The sequence below is a fragment of the Terrapene carolina genome, unplaced genomic scaffold (genome assembly GCF_002925995.2).
Source record: "Terrapene carolina triunguis isolate 2854851 unplaced genomic scaffold, T_m_triunguis-2.0 Scaffold85, whole genome shotgun sequence".
NCBI classification, from domain to species: Eukaryota; Metazoa; Chordata; order Testudines; family Emydidae; genus Terrapene; species Terrapene triunguis.
The window spans coordinates 447469-468708 of NW_020664436.1; the positions used below are offsets into that span (position 1 = coordinate 447469).

Genomic DNA, 21240 nt, shown 5'->3' on the forward strand with positions numbered 1-21240 from the left:
GGCGGGGGTGTGGATAGGGGTCAGGGCAGTCAGAGGTGGGGAACGGGCTGAATGGGGGCAGGAGTCCTGGGGGGGGGCAGTCAGGAAGGAGAGGAGGGGTTGGATGGGAGGTGGGGAGCAGGGGTTCTGGGGGCAGTTAGGGGACAGGGAGAAGGGGTGGTTGGATGGGGCAGGGGTCCCTGGCGGGGGGCAGTCAGGAATGAGAGGAGGGGTTGGATGGAGTGGCAGGGGGGGCAGTCGGGACAGGGGTTCCAGGGGCGGTCAGGGGACAGGGAGCAGGAGGGTGGATGGGGCAGAGGTCCTGGGGCGGGGGGCGTCAGGGAACAGGGGGGGGTGGATGGGGCAGGAGGTGGGGGGGGGGGGGGGGGCGGGGGGGGGAGGCGGGGGGGGGTTGGAGGGGGGGGGGGGCCAGGCCATGCCTGGCTATTTGGGGAGGCACAGCCTCCCCTGACCGGCCCTCCATACAATTTCCGAAACCCGATGTGGCCCTCAGGCCAAAAAGTTTGCCTGCCCCTGGACTAGAGCATCCAGGTAGCTTTATGCTTGAGGGGAGCAATAAGGTAGAGAATCTTACCCGCAAGGAAGCAATTCTGGGAAATAGTAAACAAAAGTATCCTAGTGATAACATGAAGGGGCTGATAAATGTCAGGAAATTCACAGTTGAAGCTGTTTGTCTGTCTTTCTATCACCCTTAGTTAAGCCAGTAGCACATGCTGCTTGATGTTATGTAGTGGTGCAAGAAGAATTCATTTCTCACTGGTACGCTGCACCAGCTAAAGAGGAGGGCACGTGACCTCTCCCTCTCCCCTCCCCATGATCCATCCCATGTTACCTGGGTGGAGGGGAGGAGGGTGTGTGCCGGACTTCTGAACCACAGGGCTCTCCAGAACCGCAGCAGCGAAAGGACCAGAACGTGGGGCCACTGGGCGGCCCCACGCTGGCAGCTGCTTCAGCGCAGCTGTACTACGTCCAGCCCTGTCCTCCTGTGGGGCTGCTGAACAGACTCCAGACAGGACTCAGAAGACTCAGCAGTGTGGGAAGGCTGGGGGTGATACAGCCGCACTGGAGGAGCTGCCGGTATGGGGTCACCCAGCGGCCCCACACTCTGCTCCTCCCGTGTCTTTCCGGAACGGCATGCCGGGTATAAATAGCTTACTGGTACAGCATACCAGACCATACTGCCCTACTTGTACCACTCATGTTCTGGAACTCTGCGACACCTTCCATCCCAGGAGTTCGAAGCTCTTCATTGCTATGCAGACAAACCGTTCCACTGAAGCACTCAAAATAGGGTTTGAGTGGGAATTAAATGTTGCCTAGACTTTTTGCTGGCCCTCTGCACAGGGGTGAATTTCACCCATCAGTGAATAACCCTTAGGATATGTCTACACAGCATTTTAGAGAGAGCCTCCCAGCCTGGTCAACAGACTTGGGCTAGCAGGACTCACGCTAGTGCTCTAAAAAGAGCTGTATAGATAGGGCTTTGAAATTGCATCTTGGTTTCAGTCTGAAGCCAAGGGGTGTGGGGGCTGAAACTTCAAAGTGCTGTCTGTAGAGCTATTGTTTAGAGCGCTAGCGTGAACCTTGCTAACCTATCTCTGTTGACCCAGGCTGGGAGGCTCACTCCAACTGCTGTATAGACAAACCCTTACAATACCCATGTACAGTAAGTAGTTTGTATTATCCCCATTTTGCAGATGGGGAAGCCGAGGTACAGAGAGGTGATATGATTTGTTTAAAGTCATGCAGGCAGGCAGTAGCAGAGCCCCCTTATCCCACCTCTCCCTGCACGCTGAGTAAGGGGCAGAGGATGGGTGTCTTCATCCCTCCTACTTACTGGCTAGTGCTGCTGAACTGGCATAGGGTGTGTTGTGTTGTACTTTGCTGCTGGTATAGGCTAGCTTGCCATCCCCCGCCAACCAGGACTCAGAAATGTCTCTGTAATCACGGTGCCTTCTGGGGATACTCCTGGGATAGTGCAACTTATTCACCATCCTTTCTTCAGGTCTGTGCCTAAAGACACAAACTATCCCAATGAGTGTGTTCGGTTGTGTGTTGTAAGTACTGCGGTAATAATAAAGGATTTATTACAAATGAAAAAGAACTAGATGTAATACTGAGGGGGAAATAGTGTTGATGGAATGACTACATTGAGGGTATGCATGAATGGAAATGGTTTGGTTTAGCATTAAACACTAAGGACAATCGTAACCTTTTCATGTTATTTTAAAATCGCCATCTAAACAACCTTCAATTTCAGCTGCAATATTAACCTGAGGGAATGAGCCTCTTAGTTCAGACATCTTTATATCTGACTTTCATTGGCCAATAAATGGCACTTTCACATCTTGGGAGTCTGTTTTCAGGGCATAGTACTAGTTAGGGGTTATATTGTTTACTCTGAAAGTAGTGTGCAGAGCAAGTATCGACTAAAAAATATGGGACCAAACCAAAACCACAGATCCAAGTACTCTCAGACTCAGGGGAAAGACAGATCTCAGATTTGTGGGTTGGACACATCTCAAATATTTGGCCCAAATTTTCAAAAGTGGCCACTAATTTTGACTGCCTTCTGTTTTTTGGATATGCAACTTGAGGTTCCTTGAGGCTGCATTTTAGAAGCATCCAGAATTCCAAATGAAGTCAACACAACTGGAACAGTGCCTTGAACAATCAAACCCGTCACGTTTCATATTAAGCACTCAGAAACTGAGGCACTAAAAACCAATAGCCATTTTTCAATTTGGGCCTAAAATATTTAGTCTTGTCATCACAAATATTCTCACTGCCAGTTACAATAACATTATCTCCTGTGAAGAATGGATGCTACAGAGAGCCTCGCATGCTCTCTCTGCATTTAATTTGGAATCTGAATCCAAATTTCAGTTTTTCTGGGTGGCCTTGTCTAATCTCCAGTGTGCCTATTGCTATGGTGAGTCAGTGTTGACTTCCCTAGCTCTACCTCTTAAATAAGTCACTGGGACATTTTATACAATCATCTCTCTTATCTTTCTCCCCCCATCCCCAAAAAATATTAATAGAATATCAGGGTTGGAAGGGACCTCAGGAGGTCATCTAGTCCAACCCCCTGCTCAAAGCAGGACCAATCCCCAACTAAATCATCCCAGCCAGGGCTTTGTCAAGCCTGACCTTAAAAACCTCTAAGGAAGGAGATTCCACCACCTCCCTAGGTAACCCATTCCAGTGCTTCACCACCCTCCTAGTGAAAAAGTTTTTCCTACTATCCAACCTAAACCTCCCCCACTGCAACTTGAGACCATTACTCCTTGTTCTGTCATCAGGTACCACTAAGAACAGTCTAGATCCATCCTCTTTGGAACCCCCTTTCAGGTAGTTGAAAGCAGCTATCAAATCCCCCCTCATTCTTCTCTTCTGCAGACTAAACAATCCCAGATCCCTCAGCCTCTCCTCATAATTGAAGTATTGTTCCTATAAAATATGTAATACAAACAAAAATCATCTATAACAGGATAGATAACGTGGTTTCTACATAAGTAAGAAGATGCACAGCTTTCCAAGCCATCACCCTCACTTCATTCAAAGGCATGCTAAAGACTAAGTTCTGCCCCAAAGCCTGCAAAAACTAAATAAATTCAATTAAAAAATGAAAACTGTTTGTTCGTTACTAAATACACATCTCCACCCACCACCAGGCCTCTCTTGTCGGTGCTTACCCTCACTTTGCATCATATCTACATTCTAAATTGTGAGAGACTTTGTCTAACTTATTTATTCTTTGTACCACACCTCGCATATATCTGAGCATGATACAAATAATAATTGGTAGAATGTGCTTCTTCAGATCATAAGAAGAGCCAATGTGTTGTAACTATTGTGATGCTCTGTACCTCAGGGGAACACCCTACACCCCTGTGTTCATATTTATGAAATGATTGTGTGGTATCCAATGCAAAGTATGTCATGTCGGGTGTCTTCGGAAGGCTCATGATGTACTGAGCATTGTTGTTATAGTGGTGTTATAGGTTATAATTTCATGTATATGGTTATGAGACTGAAAATGTATCCTCATGGCTTAAAGCAAGCCTAGACAAAAACTCTCCAAGAGCAGAGAGGCAGTTCACACCTCATCAGGGCAGGTATGGGACAAACTCAACCCAGCCTCACAGGAACAAAGGACACTGGCCTAAGCAGCAACAGAAGAATCTGTTAGACTCTCGAGGGAGTCACCCCCCTTCCTTTGGTCAGTTTGGAACTGTGATGAGGTAATGCTCACCTGACTCTGAAGGGGGGGGGGGGCAAAGCCAAGAGGGAAGAAAGGACATGATAAAAGGGAGAGACATTTGCCATACTCTTCCTCTCTCTTCCACCTACATCTACAGACACCACAGCAAGCGACTGAAGCACTGATTAAAGGGGAGAGCCTGTCTGAAAAGCAACCAGCCAGCCTGTGGTGAGAAGCATCTAAGTTTGTAAGGGCACTGAAAGTATTAAGATCAGTTTAGAATGTTTTGTTTTTATTTCATTTGACTAAATCTGACTTGTTATGCTTAGATTTTAAGTGATTATAAGTCAATCTTTATAGTTAATAAATCTGTTTGTTTATTCTACCTGAAGCAGTGCGTTTGGTTTGAAGCGTGTCAGAGGCTCCCCTTGGGATAACAAGCCTGGTACATATCAATTTCTTTGTTAAATTGACAAACTCATATAAGCTTGTAGTGTCCAGCGGGTATAACTGGACACTGCAAGACGGAGGTTCCTAGGATTGTGTCTGGGACTGGAGATATTGGCTAGTGTCATTCAGTTGCAAGTAGCTGGGAGCAGCTTACATGCTAGAGGCTGTGCGTGAACAGCCCAGGAGTGGGGTTCTCACAGCAGAGCAGGGTAAGGCTGGCTCCCAGAGTCAAGGATTGGAGTGACCTAGCAGATCACTGGTCCAGATAACACTAGAGGGGAACGTCACAACTATCCATTGGGAAATATCTAAAGTAATGGGTCTGGGAGGGATGGCATCAGATGGTAACGACTTTGTCAAGAGTTCTTTACAGATCTGGACTGGATTTCAGTGAGTCATCTGGAGATGAACGACTCTCTGTCCTCTTATTCATTCTCTGAGCCAACCAGTTCTCCGCTTAATCACTGATCCAATTCATTGATATATTGTTCTGAAACCTACATTATTAAACCCACTAATCTCTGCACACTAATGTATCCAAAGGGATATCAAAGTAGGTATGTGCAGTATCTATTCTCTGACGCAAAACCTTTACTCTCATTCATTCAGCTTTCCAGCATTAAAATATTTTATTATAATGTTTGGCCCGTAAACTCTGAGCCAATGTGACATTTAAACTCCTCTTTAGCCCCATCTGAAATTTCACCTCTGCACTCAGTAATGACAATTCCTTTTAATTGGTCATCCAGATGCTGCGCGAGTTCAATTATTTCAAAATAGCCCTGCCATTGGTCTTCTCTTCTGGAAGTCTGACTCATGTTACTCCATTCTGAAGCCTTGATATTGGCTTTTGGTCCATATCTGTAATGAAAGCAAGATTGTTTTTGACATCAATGGAAATAAGACTCTTAGATTCTTGGACAGTGTGTGATATCCTTTAACACTAGGGGACACTCTGTAATACACCCTGCAATATCTATCCAAACTAACTGCTAATGAGGAAAAAATGGCTTGTATGGGAACATAGTCCCATTTCCTTGTTCTGTCTAGGAAGATAGGGAAGGCTGTTTCTGCTCATACTTTGCATAACCTTGGTTCTAAATTATTCTTTGTAGAGGAACATAGGAATTTATAGACTGGATAAGGCCAGTAGCCAATCTAGTCCAGGGTCCTGCTAGTGGCTAATGTATGATAAATCAGAAGAAAATGTAACTCCTGCCAAAAATGCTCCTAGAAAATTGTGCGATGCTGTCCATTAGTTTGAGGGGATGGAATTTTTTTCTGACACCACAAAGGCAATTAAATTATTCCCTGAAGCATGAAATTTAATTACCCTTATCCAAGCCATCATGGTTAAGGGTCTTAAGCATAGGACTAGAAATTGTGAATTCCTGAATACTAATCCCAACTTTGCCATCAATCTTTCTATGCCTCAGTTTCTCCACATGTAAATTGAGGATAATACATAGGGAAGTTGTCAGGAATCATTGGCTGATGTCTGTATAGTGCTCTGAAGATGTAAGAGCTTATATAAATGCTAAATGTGGCTATAGTAGTCTTAGCTTATATACCGCCAGCAATTTGTTGCAGTCTGTTTACAGCATTCAATTTAATCTCTGTGTTTCAATAAAGCAAATATAATCAGGCTTATGTGTAAATGGGAGGAAGTGTGCAAGAGGAGGTGGAGCTGAAGAGCCCTCATGCATTAGAGAAAAACACTAAAATCTCATGAATTTGAAAAAATATATATATTTTCTCATAACCAAGGAAGGAGGCAATCACACTTGGCCAACAAAATACATTTGCTAATACAGCACAATATTGAATTTGTATAAACTGGAATGCTCAGAGACAAAGACCTTGTAAGGGAGTCTTAAAGTATTCCTCAAGGACATTTTTTTAGAAATACCTGCCCTTTAGTGAAATCTGTTCCATTCCAATGGCACCAAACTATTTTCTTGAAAGTCAGTTTGTTCCTCATCCCAACAGCCACTATTATCTTCATCCGTATCCCCCTGACCTCTCATCTTCTCCCTGATTTGTCTTTTCCTGTTATTCTCATCTTAACTCCAGATCTGATTCACCTCCCATTGAAGTCCATTAAAATATTCCCATTTACTTCAATGTGAGTTAAACTCTGCGGCTCTATTTCTTCAGTTACTCATGTGATTAAGTCTCTGCGGTACTGAGGCCATAGTTTGTAAGCTCTCCAGAGCAAGGAGACGGTTTTGTAGAGTTCCAGGTGCTGTGTAGGTAATTTAATAAAAATAATTAGTGTAATCTCTCTGGCAGGGATTCTTCATCAGCCTCTCAAGAAAGGGGTAAACTCCAGGCCTTATGAAAAAAGCCCTATAGAATTTAATAGAGAAGGATAGTTCTCCTACAGGTTTGTTTTGTGTCATCATATAGAATTTACAAGAAAATTCTATATCTACTATATAATTATGTGGGATGGTTCACAAATCCTGTGGAAGGGATGTCATTCTCTATTAAATTCTCTGGGCTTAATTGTGAGTCCTCCTCCTTATACCCCAGCCCTGCATGGCCAAGGATCTCTTGTGAGGGCTCCCCACAACATCAGAGCATACATGGGAAGGAAAGCAGCTACTGCCAGGCTGCTGAACCCCCTTTCCTTGCATGTACGTGACTAGAGGCAATAGCCTGATGTGACAGCCCCAAAGGGATGGTTCAGATTGTTTCCTCCCTGGCACAAGCAAGGACATATTAGATTGCAACTCAGTCACAATCTCGTTCATGCCCAGTTTCTAGGGCAAGGGAGCTATGCACTGCTCCTGGTTTACAATCCAGGCCTAAAGATTCTAGAGTAATTTCTGTAGGGCCCTGTTATATTTCTGTAGAACCCTAGTAGTTTAATCTCTATTAAAATAATATAGGACTTCTCCTTGAAGGAACAAAAGCCAGGATATCACTTCAGCCATCCCTTCAGTTTTGTGGCAGAATTTTAACAGAGGTCTCCTAGAAGGTTCCAAGAACCCCTTCCAGCACATCCCTTAGCAAAAAGTCCTATAGAATTTAATAGAGCTAACAATAGATTCCTATGGAAATTAATGGTCTGAACCAATGCCGGTTAAAGTCCATGGGAATCTTTGCATTGACTTCTATGGGCTTTGGATCAGGGCCTAAGCAGAGCTCTTTAGATAGTATTCTAAAAGCTATGGTATCTAAAAGATAGCAGGATTCCTACTATAGAATCCTATAGGATGGCTTAAATTCTCTATTAAATCCTATATTAAACTGTATCACTATCCATTATGACTTTTTTTTTTAAACAGGTACAAGTAGTTTTAACTGAAACATAGTGAAATAAATGCCCATTTTCCTCGTTTCCTTATCCAAGCGTTCTCCAAGTGGAAGAGTTAGATACACAATTTCTGATTTGTGCAGGGGGGAGTCCTTCTGTGTTAATGCTGCATCCGTAGGCAGCAATATATTACTAACTGCCTCTTTAGAAAATAGCTCTTTTCCAAAAACAGCTAACCAGTGCCCAGGTTCTTGTATTTTAAGTAGTTTTAAGATCAATTAATTGAAATAAATTTAATGTGGATCATTTAAAATAATCTCAGGGCAATGCAGGGTAACATTAGCATACAGTTTGAGCTAATGGGAAAAAAGTCTACAGAATTTTCTGTGGTTCATTCATATTATTTTCTCTTTCCTGGAATTTTGAGAGGAATCACTTGCAGATATTTTTCATTTTCTTTCTGCTGCAGCCCAAATAGATCTAATTTGTTCACACCTAATGCAGTATCTGTTGGTAGGCACAGCTTGACTTGAGTCTGGAGGATTATTGACTGCTATAAATCACTTTTAATCATGGAACCATGTGTTGGAAGGGCATAGTTCATCTCTTTCCCAAATTCCTCTAGTAGAAGGAGGGAAGAAAAATCTCTTAAGTAATCCTGGTGAGAATTTTGTCTTTTTAATCCTCTCGTTAACAAGGTATTATTTTTAAGGAGCAAGTTTTAACTTTTTCGAAGTACTGTACCTTCATGATGCTGGATGTGTGTTTTGTTTTGAAATACTCTAACCGCAGCTATTGTTGTTGCATTTAATTGTATAGCTCTCAAAAGTGTGCAGAACACTTCAACAAAACAAAACAAATGGGTGAAGTCTCTGTCCTGAAAATCATAGGTTCTATTAACAGGCATGACATAATAGGCTAAAAAACAAGAATGGGTGTGGAAGGTGAGGAAGGACACGGGTTTCAGAAATAAGATTCCGCGGATACTCAGTTTAGCTGTGGAGATTTTTAATTTTTTTTTAGACATTTTTGTTTATTCGGTGGTCAAGGTAGAAGAGGTGAGCCATAAGCAGAGATCTGAGGCCCTGATTCAGGGAGGCACTTAAGCTTGTGCTTCTCACTTAAGCATTTAAGCACTTGCTTAATTGTTTTCCTCAATAGGGATGCTATCCTGGATAATGAGAAAGTTGTGACTTGCCAGACCCGAACTGGGAGGGCATTCTGGATGAAACTCATCCACTTCAAATGGCTTGTACAAGGACCATGCAACACGTAAGCCCCTTTTTTGAGGGCATAAGTAGTGACATAGGCCATGTGCTGGCTTTCAGAACAAGAGTGAATTTCACCCTTCATGCATAGAAGTCTTGGGAAGAGTGATTGTGTGAGAAGAGCAGATATATGCTGCCCCATCCACAGGTGCTGCTCCTGCAGCTCCCATTGTTCGCGGTTCCCGGCCAATGGGAGCTGTGGGGGCAGCACTTGGAGTGGGGGCAGTGTGCAGAGTGGAGCCCCCTGACTGCCCTTACGCGTAGGAGCTGGGGGGGGGACGACATACTGCTGCTTTCGGGAGCTGCATAGAGCAGCCCCCGATCCTGCTTCCTGGCTGGAGCACTGGAGCGGGCCAAGCTCCAGACCCCGCTCCCCAGTGGGAGCTTGAGGGCTGGATTAAAATGGCTAGTGGGCCAGATGCGGCCCATGGGCCGTAGTTTGCCCACCCCTGGTGTAGAGGTTGCCAATAAAGATACCAATTAGTGACAGTTGTAAAGGGATGTTTTGTGACAGGAATATTCATACTCTAGGAGCTAGATTGGACCCACCAACTCATTTCACATGAGTCTGTTCAGTACCCTGGATGATGGTAACATTTGGTCACTACCCATTTGGCCATATTCAAACCATTAATACAGCTGAGAAACTCTATAGCCCTGTTGTATAGGCCTTTCCCCTATTCTTTACATTTCCTTTCACAGATTCTTCCAGGATACCAAAACAAAAAAATGGATAAAAGCATATAAGATTTCCTTTTAAGCTTATTGTAATTGGTCATCTGGGAACAAACAGAACAGGTGTTCCATAAGGCCTGTTAGAAAATTCCCAATACACTGCAGCTGCAATTGCTTAAAAAAAAAAATATTGTGCTTCCTTAGGACACTTTGAAACAGCAATATTAGGCATTTTTGAGGAACATTGTAACTATTTCAGATTAACTTAATGGGGTCAGTGGCAAGAAAGTTTAGAAGCAGTTGCTCTTTTATAACTGACTCTTGAAACAGAAGTTTCCTTATCAAGATCCCTAATTGCTCCATTTCATGTTGGTTTGTTATTATGGTGTTGTCAAGTGGGCTGGACACAGGAATTTATCTATCTTTAGTAAAAAGAGCATTGGAGCAGATGTTTTTGAGAAAAGAAACTACACAATTTACATAGATTCTGCAATCAGATAAGAACTTGCCCAAATTTTGACATACTTTTTAAGAGACATTACCAGCTTAACAGCATCCCCAAAAAGAAATAAAATCATCTCTCTCTCTTTGTCACAGTATTTATTTTAATGAACTCATAATAATACATGTGTGCACCACTGCCCCATGCTCTGTAGAATCAGAACTGATTAACTGTGTATCACCGGTCCTACATTGTTAATAACTAAAATAAATTCTCCTTTAGTTCCAATAGTTATAGCCAGTGCTTTTGGAGCAAGAAGATACGAGTTCTATCCCCCACTGTCACTATAAGGGTCCAAATGGCCATGAAACGCAGCACAATGACAACTGTGAAGTTCTTAGGAGGTCTTGGGTCTGCTAGAATATCTTAAATTCTTTACCCATCTACCTACTAACACCACTTTAGATTATTGAACGCTCTGATTTTTTTAAAATAAGAACAATCTATTTTTAAGCATTTATGCCATTTGATTCCTTTTTTGCTCTTCTTCTCAGCATGAATGGTGACACTAGACTGCTCAGTATCATTTCTTGTTTATGGTCAGTTTCACTTTCTGGTTCTCATGTGCCAGCCCAATAGTTTTATTTTGAAGCTTCCACTACAAGGTGACATTCAGAGGCACCGACTCCATGTGTGCTCCGGGGCGGGAACACCTACGGGGGGAAAATTGGTGGGTGCTCTGCACCCACCGGTAGCTCCCCGCCCTGTCCCAGCTCACCTCAGCCTCCTCCCCTGAGTACGCCACTGCGTCCTGCTTCTCCCCCCTCCCTCCCAGCACTTGCGCCACAAAACAGTTGTTGGGAGGAGGAGGAACATGGCGCACTCGGGGAAGAGGCGGGCCCGGAGCGGGATCGGGGCGGGGCTGGGGTGGGGCCGGTGGGGCGCGAGCACCCACCGGCGCCAAGGAAAGTTGGCGCCTGTGGTGACATTCACATCAAACTAATCTTCATTTATTCCCCTGCTTCTGGAATGTAGAGTACACACTTCAGATCAGCCATTTCCAGAGAGCCCAGTCTCCTGCCAGCATTTCATCCTGATCTATATTAAGGCCAAGGGAGGCAAAGTTGGAAGCCACGACATCCCTCCAGCATGTGCAAGAATGTGTGCAAGTTTTCTCCATCCAGCTTTTGTTGGATCAAACAGAAAGCTGGAGAATTTGTATGGACCCCAACATATGGAGCAGATGGCCAAGCTACCTGACTCAACACCATCACTTTGTGAGACGCTGGAGGCTGGTTGGTCTGATGCCTGACCTCCTCATTTATAATGTGATGAAGCCACCATATGCCTTCAATACATCATTACTGCTTCATGTTGAAAGTGCCCAGCTGGTGCATTTGCATCCCTATGGCGGCCCAGAGCCATACAAAAGGACAAAAGCCACTGCTGCTTGATAGATACACATTTTAGTCTGAGTTGATATGTGGTGTTGACACTACACAGGCTCCCAAAAGTGTGTATAACACCCATAGCCTTGCTGATTTGATGCTTCGTGTCAGCAAGGCAACTTCCCTCCTTGGTGTAAACAGAGCCAAGATGTTCAAATGAATTGATGAATTCAACTTCTTGTCCATCGATTAAGATGGGTAGGAGTAGAGGTCCATCAGCCACCTTCATCAGTTTGGTCTTCTTCCAGTTGACTTGACGACCAAGCTTACTTGCTTTTTCCATATATAAATTATGGGCATTGATGAAATTAGTTCATGAGGATGAGAATATAGCCATGTAATTCTCATATTCCAGGTCTATTATGTAGAAGTCATGCAGTATGTAGCGGGGTGGACATCCACTCCTGCCCTGAGGGGTTTGGAACAGCCCTGGGAGAAGGCTGGGGCAGGGAAGGCTGAGCTGATTCGGGGGAAGTGGCTGCAGCTGTGGCCACGCCCCAAACAGACTCAGCTGGCCCTATAAAGGCAGGGAGCCAGGAGCTCAGACAGAGTCTCTCTCTGCACTCAGAGAGAGAAGGGCCTGGCTGCAGGGAGCTAAGACAGAGTACCTGGGTGGAGCAGGGCTGGGGAAAGGCTGAGGAGCTGGGGAGCTCCAGCCTGGAAAGCCCCAGGCTGCGGCCTAGCATTAGGCTAAGGGGTACTGGGGGTTGCAGAGGGCAACCCAGGTGTAGGCCAAGGCAGCAGGTCCAAACCCTCCTTGCCTGTGATGAGTGGCTGACACTGCAGTTTGCCCCAGGGAGTGGGGCTAGATGGTGACTGGCAGTAGCCTTATTCTGAGGCGAGGTGGGGTTAGTGGGTGGGAGTTCCCCTGGGAGGGGAGACCCAGTGTGTGTGGGTACTGCCAGGGGGCAGCACCCAGAGCAAGGGGCACCCGGGTCCTGGGAGGGACACAGGGCCTAGTAGAAGTGACAAGGTGGATCACCGGCCTGCAGAGGGCGCTCTGGAGGCTGGGTCGAGCTAATTCCCCGAGAGACCAGCAGGAGGCGCCGCAGGGGTGAGTCCGACCCCTTACACAGTATCACCCGGGTCTGCAGCTAGTGATGGCTTCCATCATTTGGTCAATAATGGGGTTGAACAGATCATTTGAGGGCAGCCACGCACATTGAATGGACGTCACTGCTGTGCTCAAACCAACTGGATATCCTACTGCCTAAACAGTCACAGCTCTCACTTTGGCAATGCATTTCTACAAGAAGATTGAGGAGCTTGCTAGGTACACCAGTAACTTTTCAGGCACAGCCAAAGGAGTGACAATCAAAAGAGTCAAAGGCAGCGTTCAAATCAATAAAGGCTATATACACCTTACCCTTCCTCCTACTATTCCCTCCAAAATAAATCCTGTGTTCACTGAAATTAAAGAAAATCAAATCAAATCAAATCATGGAAGCATTTTTATTCATATGCCGTTCTTTAAACCACCTCTCTTTTCCCACCCATCCCTTTAAAACAAAAAACAAAAAAACCCATGGAGACTAAAGCCATCTCACTGGTGTCCCTTTAATCTCTAAAAGATAACTAATTTCTCTACGAGCAGAGTGAACCAGCTTTGGACATAATTTACTCTGAAAAATGCAGGAACATCTGTATATCATGAAAAACATTCCTCACCGTTTCAAAAGACTGATGGATTTTAATTCCAAGTACACAGTGGCCTTCAACAATGATTTCCATTTCTGTGCTACCGCTAACCCTCCGGATAAATGTGTCAAGAATTTTAGGAATTGCTTTTCTGAGTTACTGGTGCAATAACTTTAGTTTGAAATTCTCAGGTCTCTCATAGTTTACCACTGAAACTTTATTAACTTTCAGAGCTGTGGCCAAGCAAGTATTTTATGTCACTGGAATTCAAGACAGGGGAAGGGTAGGCTCACTTGAGGCCAGATTCATTACAAACCTTCAGAGTTTGTGGTGCAACTTCCTAGAAATGGATTTGTTTAGGTTCAAGTATTCTATGTGAAAAAATGGGTAATTCTCAGTCCACTTCCTAGTAGAGAGGTGGGCACATCACAAAAAACACTATAAATATGACAGTAACTGGCAGATTTATCAGGGACATCAAACAAGGAGTGAATGACCCAATGGAGAGAAGCTGTCCTCATGCCTAGAAGTGGATCATTATAAAGGAAGATTGGTGGATCAGAATGGGAGAAGATTCATGGTCCACAGTGTAGTTGTTCTATAAATACAGACCAGACATCATGCTCTAGATCTATCACACTGGTATGTTTTTACAGCATCACATTCACTCTAAAATCTAAAAACAAACAAACAAAAAAAAAAAACCAACCCCCCCCCAAACAAATAACCTTCACCCCCACTCTTGACCTGTAGCAGGATATGCTGTAGGGTAAATTATATCTGCTGGTAGGTTAACTATTTGTATTTCCATCACACTATTACAGCAACCACATTTTTGTGACACTTTAGAAATCATTTTATCAAGGTAGCAGTAAGGGGTTTAAACTGTTATTTAGGCAAGAAGAGGGGAAATATCCAATGTGGAGTCGTGCTCAATAACTGTTGGACATGTAACCCTCTCCGCTCCTACAAACAGGATACAGTAAAACAAGATTCAGATTCACATAACACCTTTTATTTGAAGGGTATCTTCCGAAGTGCTTTTCAAAACAATGAATTAAATACTGGCATGTCAACGGCTGTATGGAAAAAGGCTTCAGCTGCTGGGCACACAGCAATAACTCACATGCAGCAATGAGTATTAAAACCTGTGTTATCAAGAGAGGACACCAGGAGTATCTCCCTAATCTTTATCCTATGAGATCTTTAGTGTCTTCCTGGACACCTATCAAATAGCAGAAGAGACCACAATTTAATGTCTTCTAATCTGAATGACGGCACTGTTCACAGGACGGTGGCTCCCTCTCCCTGTCCCGCTATTGCATTGGGAACAATCCCAAGTCCTCGTCCAGGCTTGGGCTCTGAACATTGTTGCTCAGAGATGACTAAGCAAGATTGACATTGAGCAATGACTGCTCTCTCTCCTGATACACAGTGGGCCAAATTCAACACTGTTGTAATTCCAGTAGAGTCACTAGAGTTACACCAGGGATGAATTTGTTTCAATGGTTCTAATATTTAGAATATAAACAACAGCTCAATAGGCAGATTAAAAGTGTCATGATTTTCTGACGTTGCCCAAGAATTTGAGTAAAGCAAAACCCTTGATCCAAATATTCTCAAACTTTGGAAAACTTCAGACCCAGATCCAAACTCTGCCACCCGGGCCCATGTCACAGTTTGAGAGGAGCAAGTGCTTGCAGAAGGGCTGGACTGGACTCTCGGAGTTCATTAGTGCCAGTCTTCCATAGTCAGAAGGATCACTGCAGGACTAAAAGAGAACCTCAGTCCCCAACATGGGCCAAACACGTTACCTCCTCTACACTCTTTAGGAAGAAGAGAACAGTCCTGGGAATAGAATGCTGGGCACTTTAATGGCATTGGTTGCACAGCACCAACCACAGGATTAAGGCTTTCTGGTCACCCCCCAAACTATCCTAAGCATTCCCACAATCCCAACTCTCCCCAAACCTCACAGTTACAATCCAGCTCTTTTTTACCTCCCAAGCACTAGTTTTGCTTATACACAGCATCAGTTTCAGTGGACACAGTAAGATTTTTTTTGGTAAGAACTTGACTTTTGGGAGATATTTATAATTTTAGACCCCCTACAGTTGTTCACAAAGTATTTAATTTGGGGAGGTACATTACCGATTAATACCGACCAATACACTAGTGCATTAAATGTCATTTTGCATGCTTCTCTGGATAACATGAGCATCAAGATGTTTGAGTGCAAGCAGTCACAATACTTTCTGGAAAGCAGAGTGTTCTGAAAAAATGATCAGCTAGAGGCAGAAATGGAATCTCAAGCTGAAAAATGCATGCCCTACATATGCCAGTCTGACTGCATGGTTAGAGGATTTTGATAATCCCTGCCCCAGATGTATGTGCACAAACTGGTTTGTTGGGGTATTTGTCCCTCAGTGTGGAGGTGTAATAAAATACTTAACTGTATCAATGATTTTATCCTCAATCCTGCCCCAGTCCGGAGCTCCCTCCCACACCCTGAACTCCTCATTTCTGGCCCTACCCATCCCCAGCCAGAGCCCTCACCCCCTCCCACACCCTAACCCCAATTCCATGAGCATTCATGGCCCACCATACAATTTCCATACCCAGATGTGGCCCTCAGGCCAAAAAGTTTGCCCGCCCCTGCTCTACACAGTGACCAAGGGTGGAATGAGCCACAGAGAGTGAATTGTCCATTCATGTCCTTTTGTTCCTAAATATAAATCTGTATTTCCTGTAGGTCAGGATTGTGGCATGTTTGTGGGGAGGAGGGAGACTCACATTGTTACGGCTTGTGTTTATACCTGTTCTGTAAACATACAATGTCAGGGCCAAATATAGGGGTGATGTGTTAAGATGCCGAAAATTGCATGTTAAGTAAGTGCCACGATATCTAAGTAGGTGTAACTTTGATGCTGAGTGGCTGGGAAAGTGGGGTGCAGCAGCAAAAACAGGAAGTCGGAGGGTGAGAGGTTTGCATGTAAGGGGTTGGTCTTTAATTTTCTTCCAACCTCTCAGTGAATACATTATGCCAGGATAGACTCAGACTCCATTGTTCCCACTTACACTTGCTTAGCAACATGTAACTTACATTGCCTTACACATCATTTCTGAATTTGGCCCTTAGTCTCCAGGGCCATAGTCAAGTTAAAAGAAAAAAAAGTACAAACTAAGGGAACAGTACAGACAGGGAAATGGGCCATTTTAATTTTAAAACTCATACGCATTTGGAGTTCCAACCAGCTACATAGAAGCAAAATACATTACATCAAACAGATATAAAGTCTGGTAAATACAGCTATTCAGCAATCCCCCCTCCCCCCCCCCCAACCACCCCCCGAGGATAATGTATTGCCTGAATCTGTATAACAGACTTTGTTGGTGAAAGGCAGGAAGGAGTGATATTTAGAGAAGGCGTGCATGTGTGTGACAGATTTCACAGCTCACTTTGCAAAGGAAGTTGGGCTCCTTTTAAACAGCCGCAAGACATCTGCAAGAGATCTCAGAGCTGAGAAGTGTGGCAGATGAGAGAGAGAACCCATCATTAGCTGATGTTATTCATTTGTCATGACATCTCCATTCTTTGGAAAAAAAATTTCTTAGAGGTTTATTTTTGCAGTCTAAGGAAGCAAAGGCCACTGGTGGGGCATCATAAGGGGACAGTATGATAAGCCATGGGAGCTGCTATGTTTGGACATGTGTGCCTTGTAAAATAGCCTCCTTTCTTACCACTCTTGTCCTGTGTTGTTTCCTTTTGCTTTGTGACGAGACCAGATGGGTGCTTCTGCAGAAGAGAGTTGGACACCTTAAGAAACCTTTTCGGATCTCACTGGAATATGTTGCTAGTGGGAACAGGAGTGTAGCTGCCATGGACTCCTTTGCAATGAAGAACTGCAGTTCAGGTAACGTAGAGTGTTCCAGTCTTTCTAACTCATTGTGTCTTGTTACCTTTTTAGGCAAAAAGGGTTTTGTCAATTATACAATCTTCTTCATATAGTAGAAAGTTCTATTATAGCTAACTTAGTCTCCCCTAAGCGTTCAATGCAGTACATGACATTTTAGTTTTCTGGAAAGTTTAATGATAGCACTTCCATTAAATACAGGCTGTATCATAGCACTTCACTTCAATGTTTCACCCCAGAGGTGGCCACATTTCAATTTAGCTGTATGTATGCAGTTTGTGAATCATGTTGGAATCCTCAGGTATTATATGTAAATGAAGAGTATTATTAGTGGTAGTACTTAGTCTATTGGTTTTTGTGGGTTTTATTAAAATATGTCTAGAAAATAGGGATTAGGAAAATTGGTGAAAGTTGATTTAAACGTGTTCCTTTTTCAAACTCTCCAGGACAGAGAAATCTATTGAAGACTATACATAATTTTGATCATTATTTGCATTGCCATGCCCAAAAGCGCAGTTACGATTAGAGCCTTGTTGTGTTAGCACTGTACAAACACATAGTAAATTGCTATCAGTTCCAGGCAGAGAGAATCCGTGGTGCTGAACATGCAACATTCCAGGTGGAATGTTCCTGCTGTGCTGCTGAATGTGTCGTACTGTACATGCCATCCCAATGAAGATAATGGACAACCTCAGCACAGTTGGTTCAAGTTAAAAAGAATGTGTTTTTAGGCATCGGGAAAAAAATAAGAGGGGGCTGATGCTCATTCAAACACCTAGCTGCTTCAATAATTTGTTTCAACAAGAAATGCTACCCTATGATTTCATGACACGAAGGTAAACTGTGGCCGTGTACATAACACAATTAATATTAACAACAAGGGGGAAGAAACGCAAGCCAAAATAAGGAAAGAACAGGTTCAAGAATATTTAGATATGGTAGATGTGTTGAAGGGCTTGATGAAATTCACCCTAGGGTACTTTAGGAACTAGCTAAAGCAATCTTGGACCCATTAGAGGTCATCTTTTGAAAACTCCTTGATGATGGGTGAGACTGGAGAAGGGCAAATATCGTACCTATCTTTAAAAGAGGGAAATAATGGTTACCTGGGGAATTATAGACCAGCTGTCTAACTTCAATACCTGGAAAGATACTGGAACAAATTATTAAACAATCAGTTTGTAAGCTGCTAGAGGATAATAGGGTTGTTAGTAATAGCCAACATGGATTTGTCAAGTATAAATTATGCTAAACCAACCTAATTTCCCCCTTTGACAGGTTTACTAGCCTAGTGGATGGGGGAAGCTGTAAATGTGATATATCTTGATTTTAATAATGCTTTAGACACAGTCCCCCATGACATTCCCATAAACGAACTAGAGAAATATGGTTTAGATTAAATTACTATAATATTGGTGCAAAACTGGTTGAAAGACTGTGCTCCAAGAGTCGTAATCAGTAGTTCACTCTCAAACTGGGAGCATGAACCTAGTGAAGTCCTGCAAGGCTCAGTTCTGGCTCTGATACTATTCAATATTTTTATTAATGACTTCAATAATAGAGTGGAGAATATACTTCTAAAATGTATGGATTATGCCAAGCTGGGAGGGGTTGAAAGCACTTTGGAGGCCATGTTTAGAATTCAAAATGAGCTTGGTCTGAAATAAACAAGATGAAATTCAACAAAGACAAGTGCAAAGTATTACACTTAAGAAGGAAAAATCAAATGCAAAACTGGGAATAACTGGCTAGGCAGTAGTACTGCAGAAGAGGATCCGGGGGTTATAGTGGATCACAAATTGAATATCAGTCAACAATGTGATGCAGCTACAAAAAATGTTAATATCATTCTGGGGTATTGTGACCTCCCCAGGATACAAACTGGACTTTTGAACCGTGGTGTCCTCTTAGTTCTCCAGACCAGGGTGTCTCTCCCATTGCCTTGCGAGTGAAAAGCTGCCTCCCCAGGCTTTGCTCCCACACAGCCATCAGCATGTAAAGGCACACACAAAGTTACACGAATGCTTTCTCAGCCAGTCATGAACAGATACACGGCAACACATGCATATCCCTCAGCCCCAGCCTTGCACGCCAGAAATGTGCTGCTTACACTGCTCCAGACCCCCTTGGACAGGGCAAGCCCTCGTAAGTCTGTCATGTTATCAAAGAAAATGAATATGCCCCAGCCCTTTTTAAACTGAGCAGAGATTCCCCAATCACTTCAATCAAAACACACTGGTTTAGATAAAAGAATAAAACAAGTTTAGTAACTGAAGCAAGATAGCTAGATTTTAAGTGCGGATAAGTGATGCAGCTATAAAAAGTCAGAATTGGTTACAAAAGAAATAAAAGATAACTACACGGTCTTATTCCTAAACCTTTACCAAGCTAAGAAAAATTTTAAGCAAACAGCTTTTTTCACCACTTTGGATGTTGCAAGCAGTTCATGGTTGTTAGTACACAAGCTGGATTGGCTTCCCTGCCTGGAACCAATCTCCCCAGTTCAAAGTCTTTCAAGCATTCTTGTTGCCATAGAGATGGGGGAAGAGAAAGGCCAGAGGCCTTTGTTCCCCCTTTTTATATCCTGACATTTTTTACTGGAAAAGTCCTTGCTGGGTTATGTGGTCAGGCAGTTCCATAGCATACGTGACCTGCCAGCTGTCCTTCAGGTGAACTGTACATTTCTTGTTTACAATTCCCCTGCTGATGAATGACTGGTTAAGCAGACCGTGCTCTTAGCACCTGGCTGGGTGTTGGCCACCCCTGTGTTGTCTCTGAAGAGCTAAACTGTGGGTGTTCCCCAGAATTACAACATGCTCCAGTTACAAACATATAGCAAAATCGAATATCACCATATACAATGTTGATACACACATTTTAACAGGAAAATGATGGTCAATTGATACCTCAGAAGGCATATTTGGTACAAGGTTTATCATAATTTTGTAAAAGTGGTGACCATAATAATGTAGACTGTCACAGGTATATTAACAGGAGTGATGTATGCAAGACATGAGAGGTAATTGTCTCACTGTACTCAACACTGGTGAGGTCTCAGCTGTATTACTGTGTCCAGTTCTGGGCACCATACTTTGGGAAAGATGTAGATGAACTGGAGAGCAACAAAAATTATAAAAGGTTTACAAAACCTGTCCTATGAGGAAGGGCATATTTAGTCGTGAGAAAAGAAGCCTGAGGGGGGACCTAATAAGTCTTCAAATACAGTAAGGGCTGTTATTAAGAGGACAGTGATCAACTGTTCTTCATGTCCACTGACAGTAGGACAAGAAGTAATGGGCTTAATCTGCAGCAAGGTTAGGGAGATTTAGGTTAGATATTAGGGAAAACTTTCTAATTATAAAGATAGTTGAGCATTGGAATAGGCTTCCAAGGGAGGTTGTGGAATCCCTATCACTGGGTTTTTGAACAGCCCACATAACATGTTGTGGACCGCATATGCGGCCCACAATTGTAAATAGGTTGAGAACCACTGGGGTAGACAAACACCTGTCAGGGATGGTCAAGGAGGTTTACTTGGTCTTGCCTCAGCATAGGGGGCTGGACTTGATGACTTCTCAAGGTCTCTTCTAGCCCTATCTGTCTATGATGCTATGATATCCTGCTGGTACCGATTCAGATTATATTTCCACAAGCTCTCCTTTCCTGGAGCCAACAGTCCATGTAACAACTGAAAGGTAGCCTTAGCTGAGCCCTAATCAGGCAATAGAAGGCATTGTGGCCTGCTGAATTATTAATATCAGTGGCAGTGGGCATACAGCATTACCCAAAGCAAACATTTTCAATTGCTTTGAAGAGGGATTGACACCTTTCTTAAGGTCAGGGCCAGTGCAAGGATGTTTCGCGCCCTAGGCAAAACTTCCACCTTGTGCCCTCCCCGAGCCCTGCGGCAGCTCCCCCCCCCCCCCCCCCCCCCCCCCC

At 43.7% G+C, this 21240-nt stretch overlaps 1 protein-coding gene across 1 annotated transcript in view; it reads left to right on the top strand.

Annotated features, from left to right (window-relative positions):
* Positions 1 to 21240, top strand: part of ALK (ALK receptor tyrosine kinase) — a 561137-nt gene that overhangs the window by 336013 nt on the left and 203884 nt on the right. The window contains exon 5 of the mRNA XM_026649582.2: positions 17174 to 17301. Coding sequence (XP_026505367.1) covers positions 17174 to 17301 — 128 coding nt within the window. The remainder of the gene's footprint in view (positions 1 to 17173; positions 17302 to 21240) is intronic.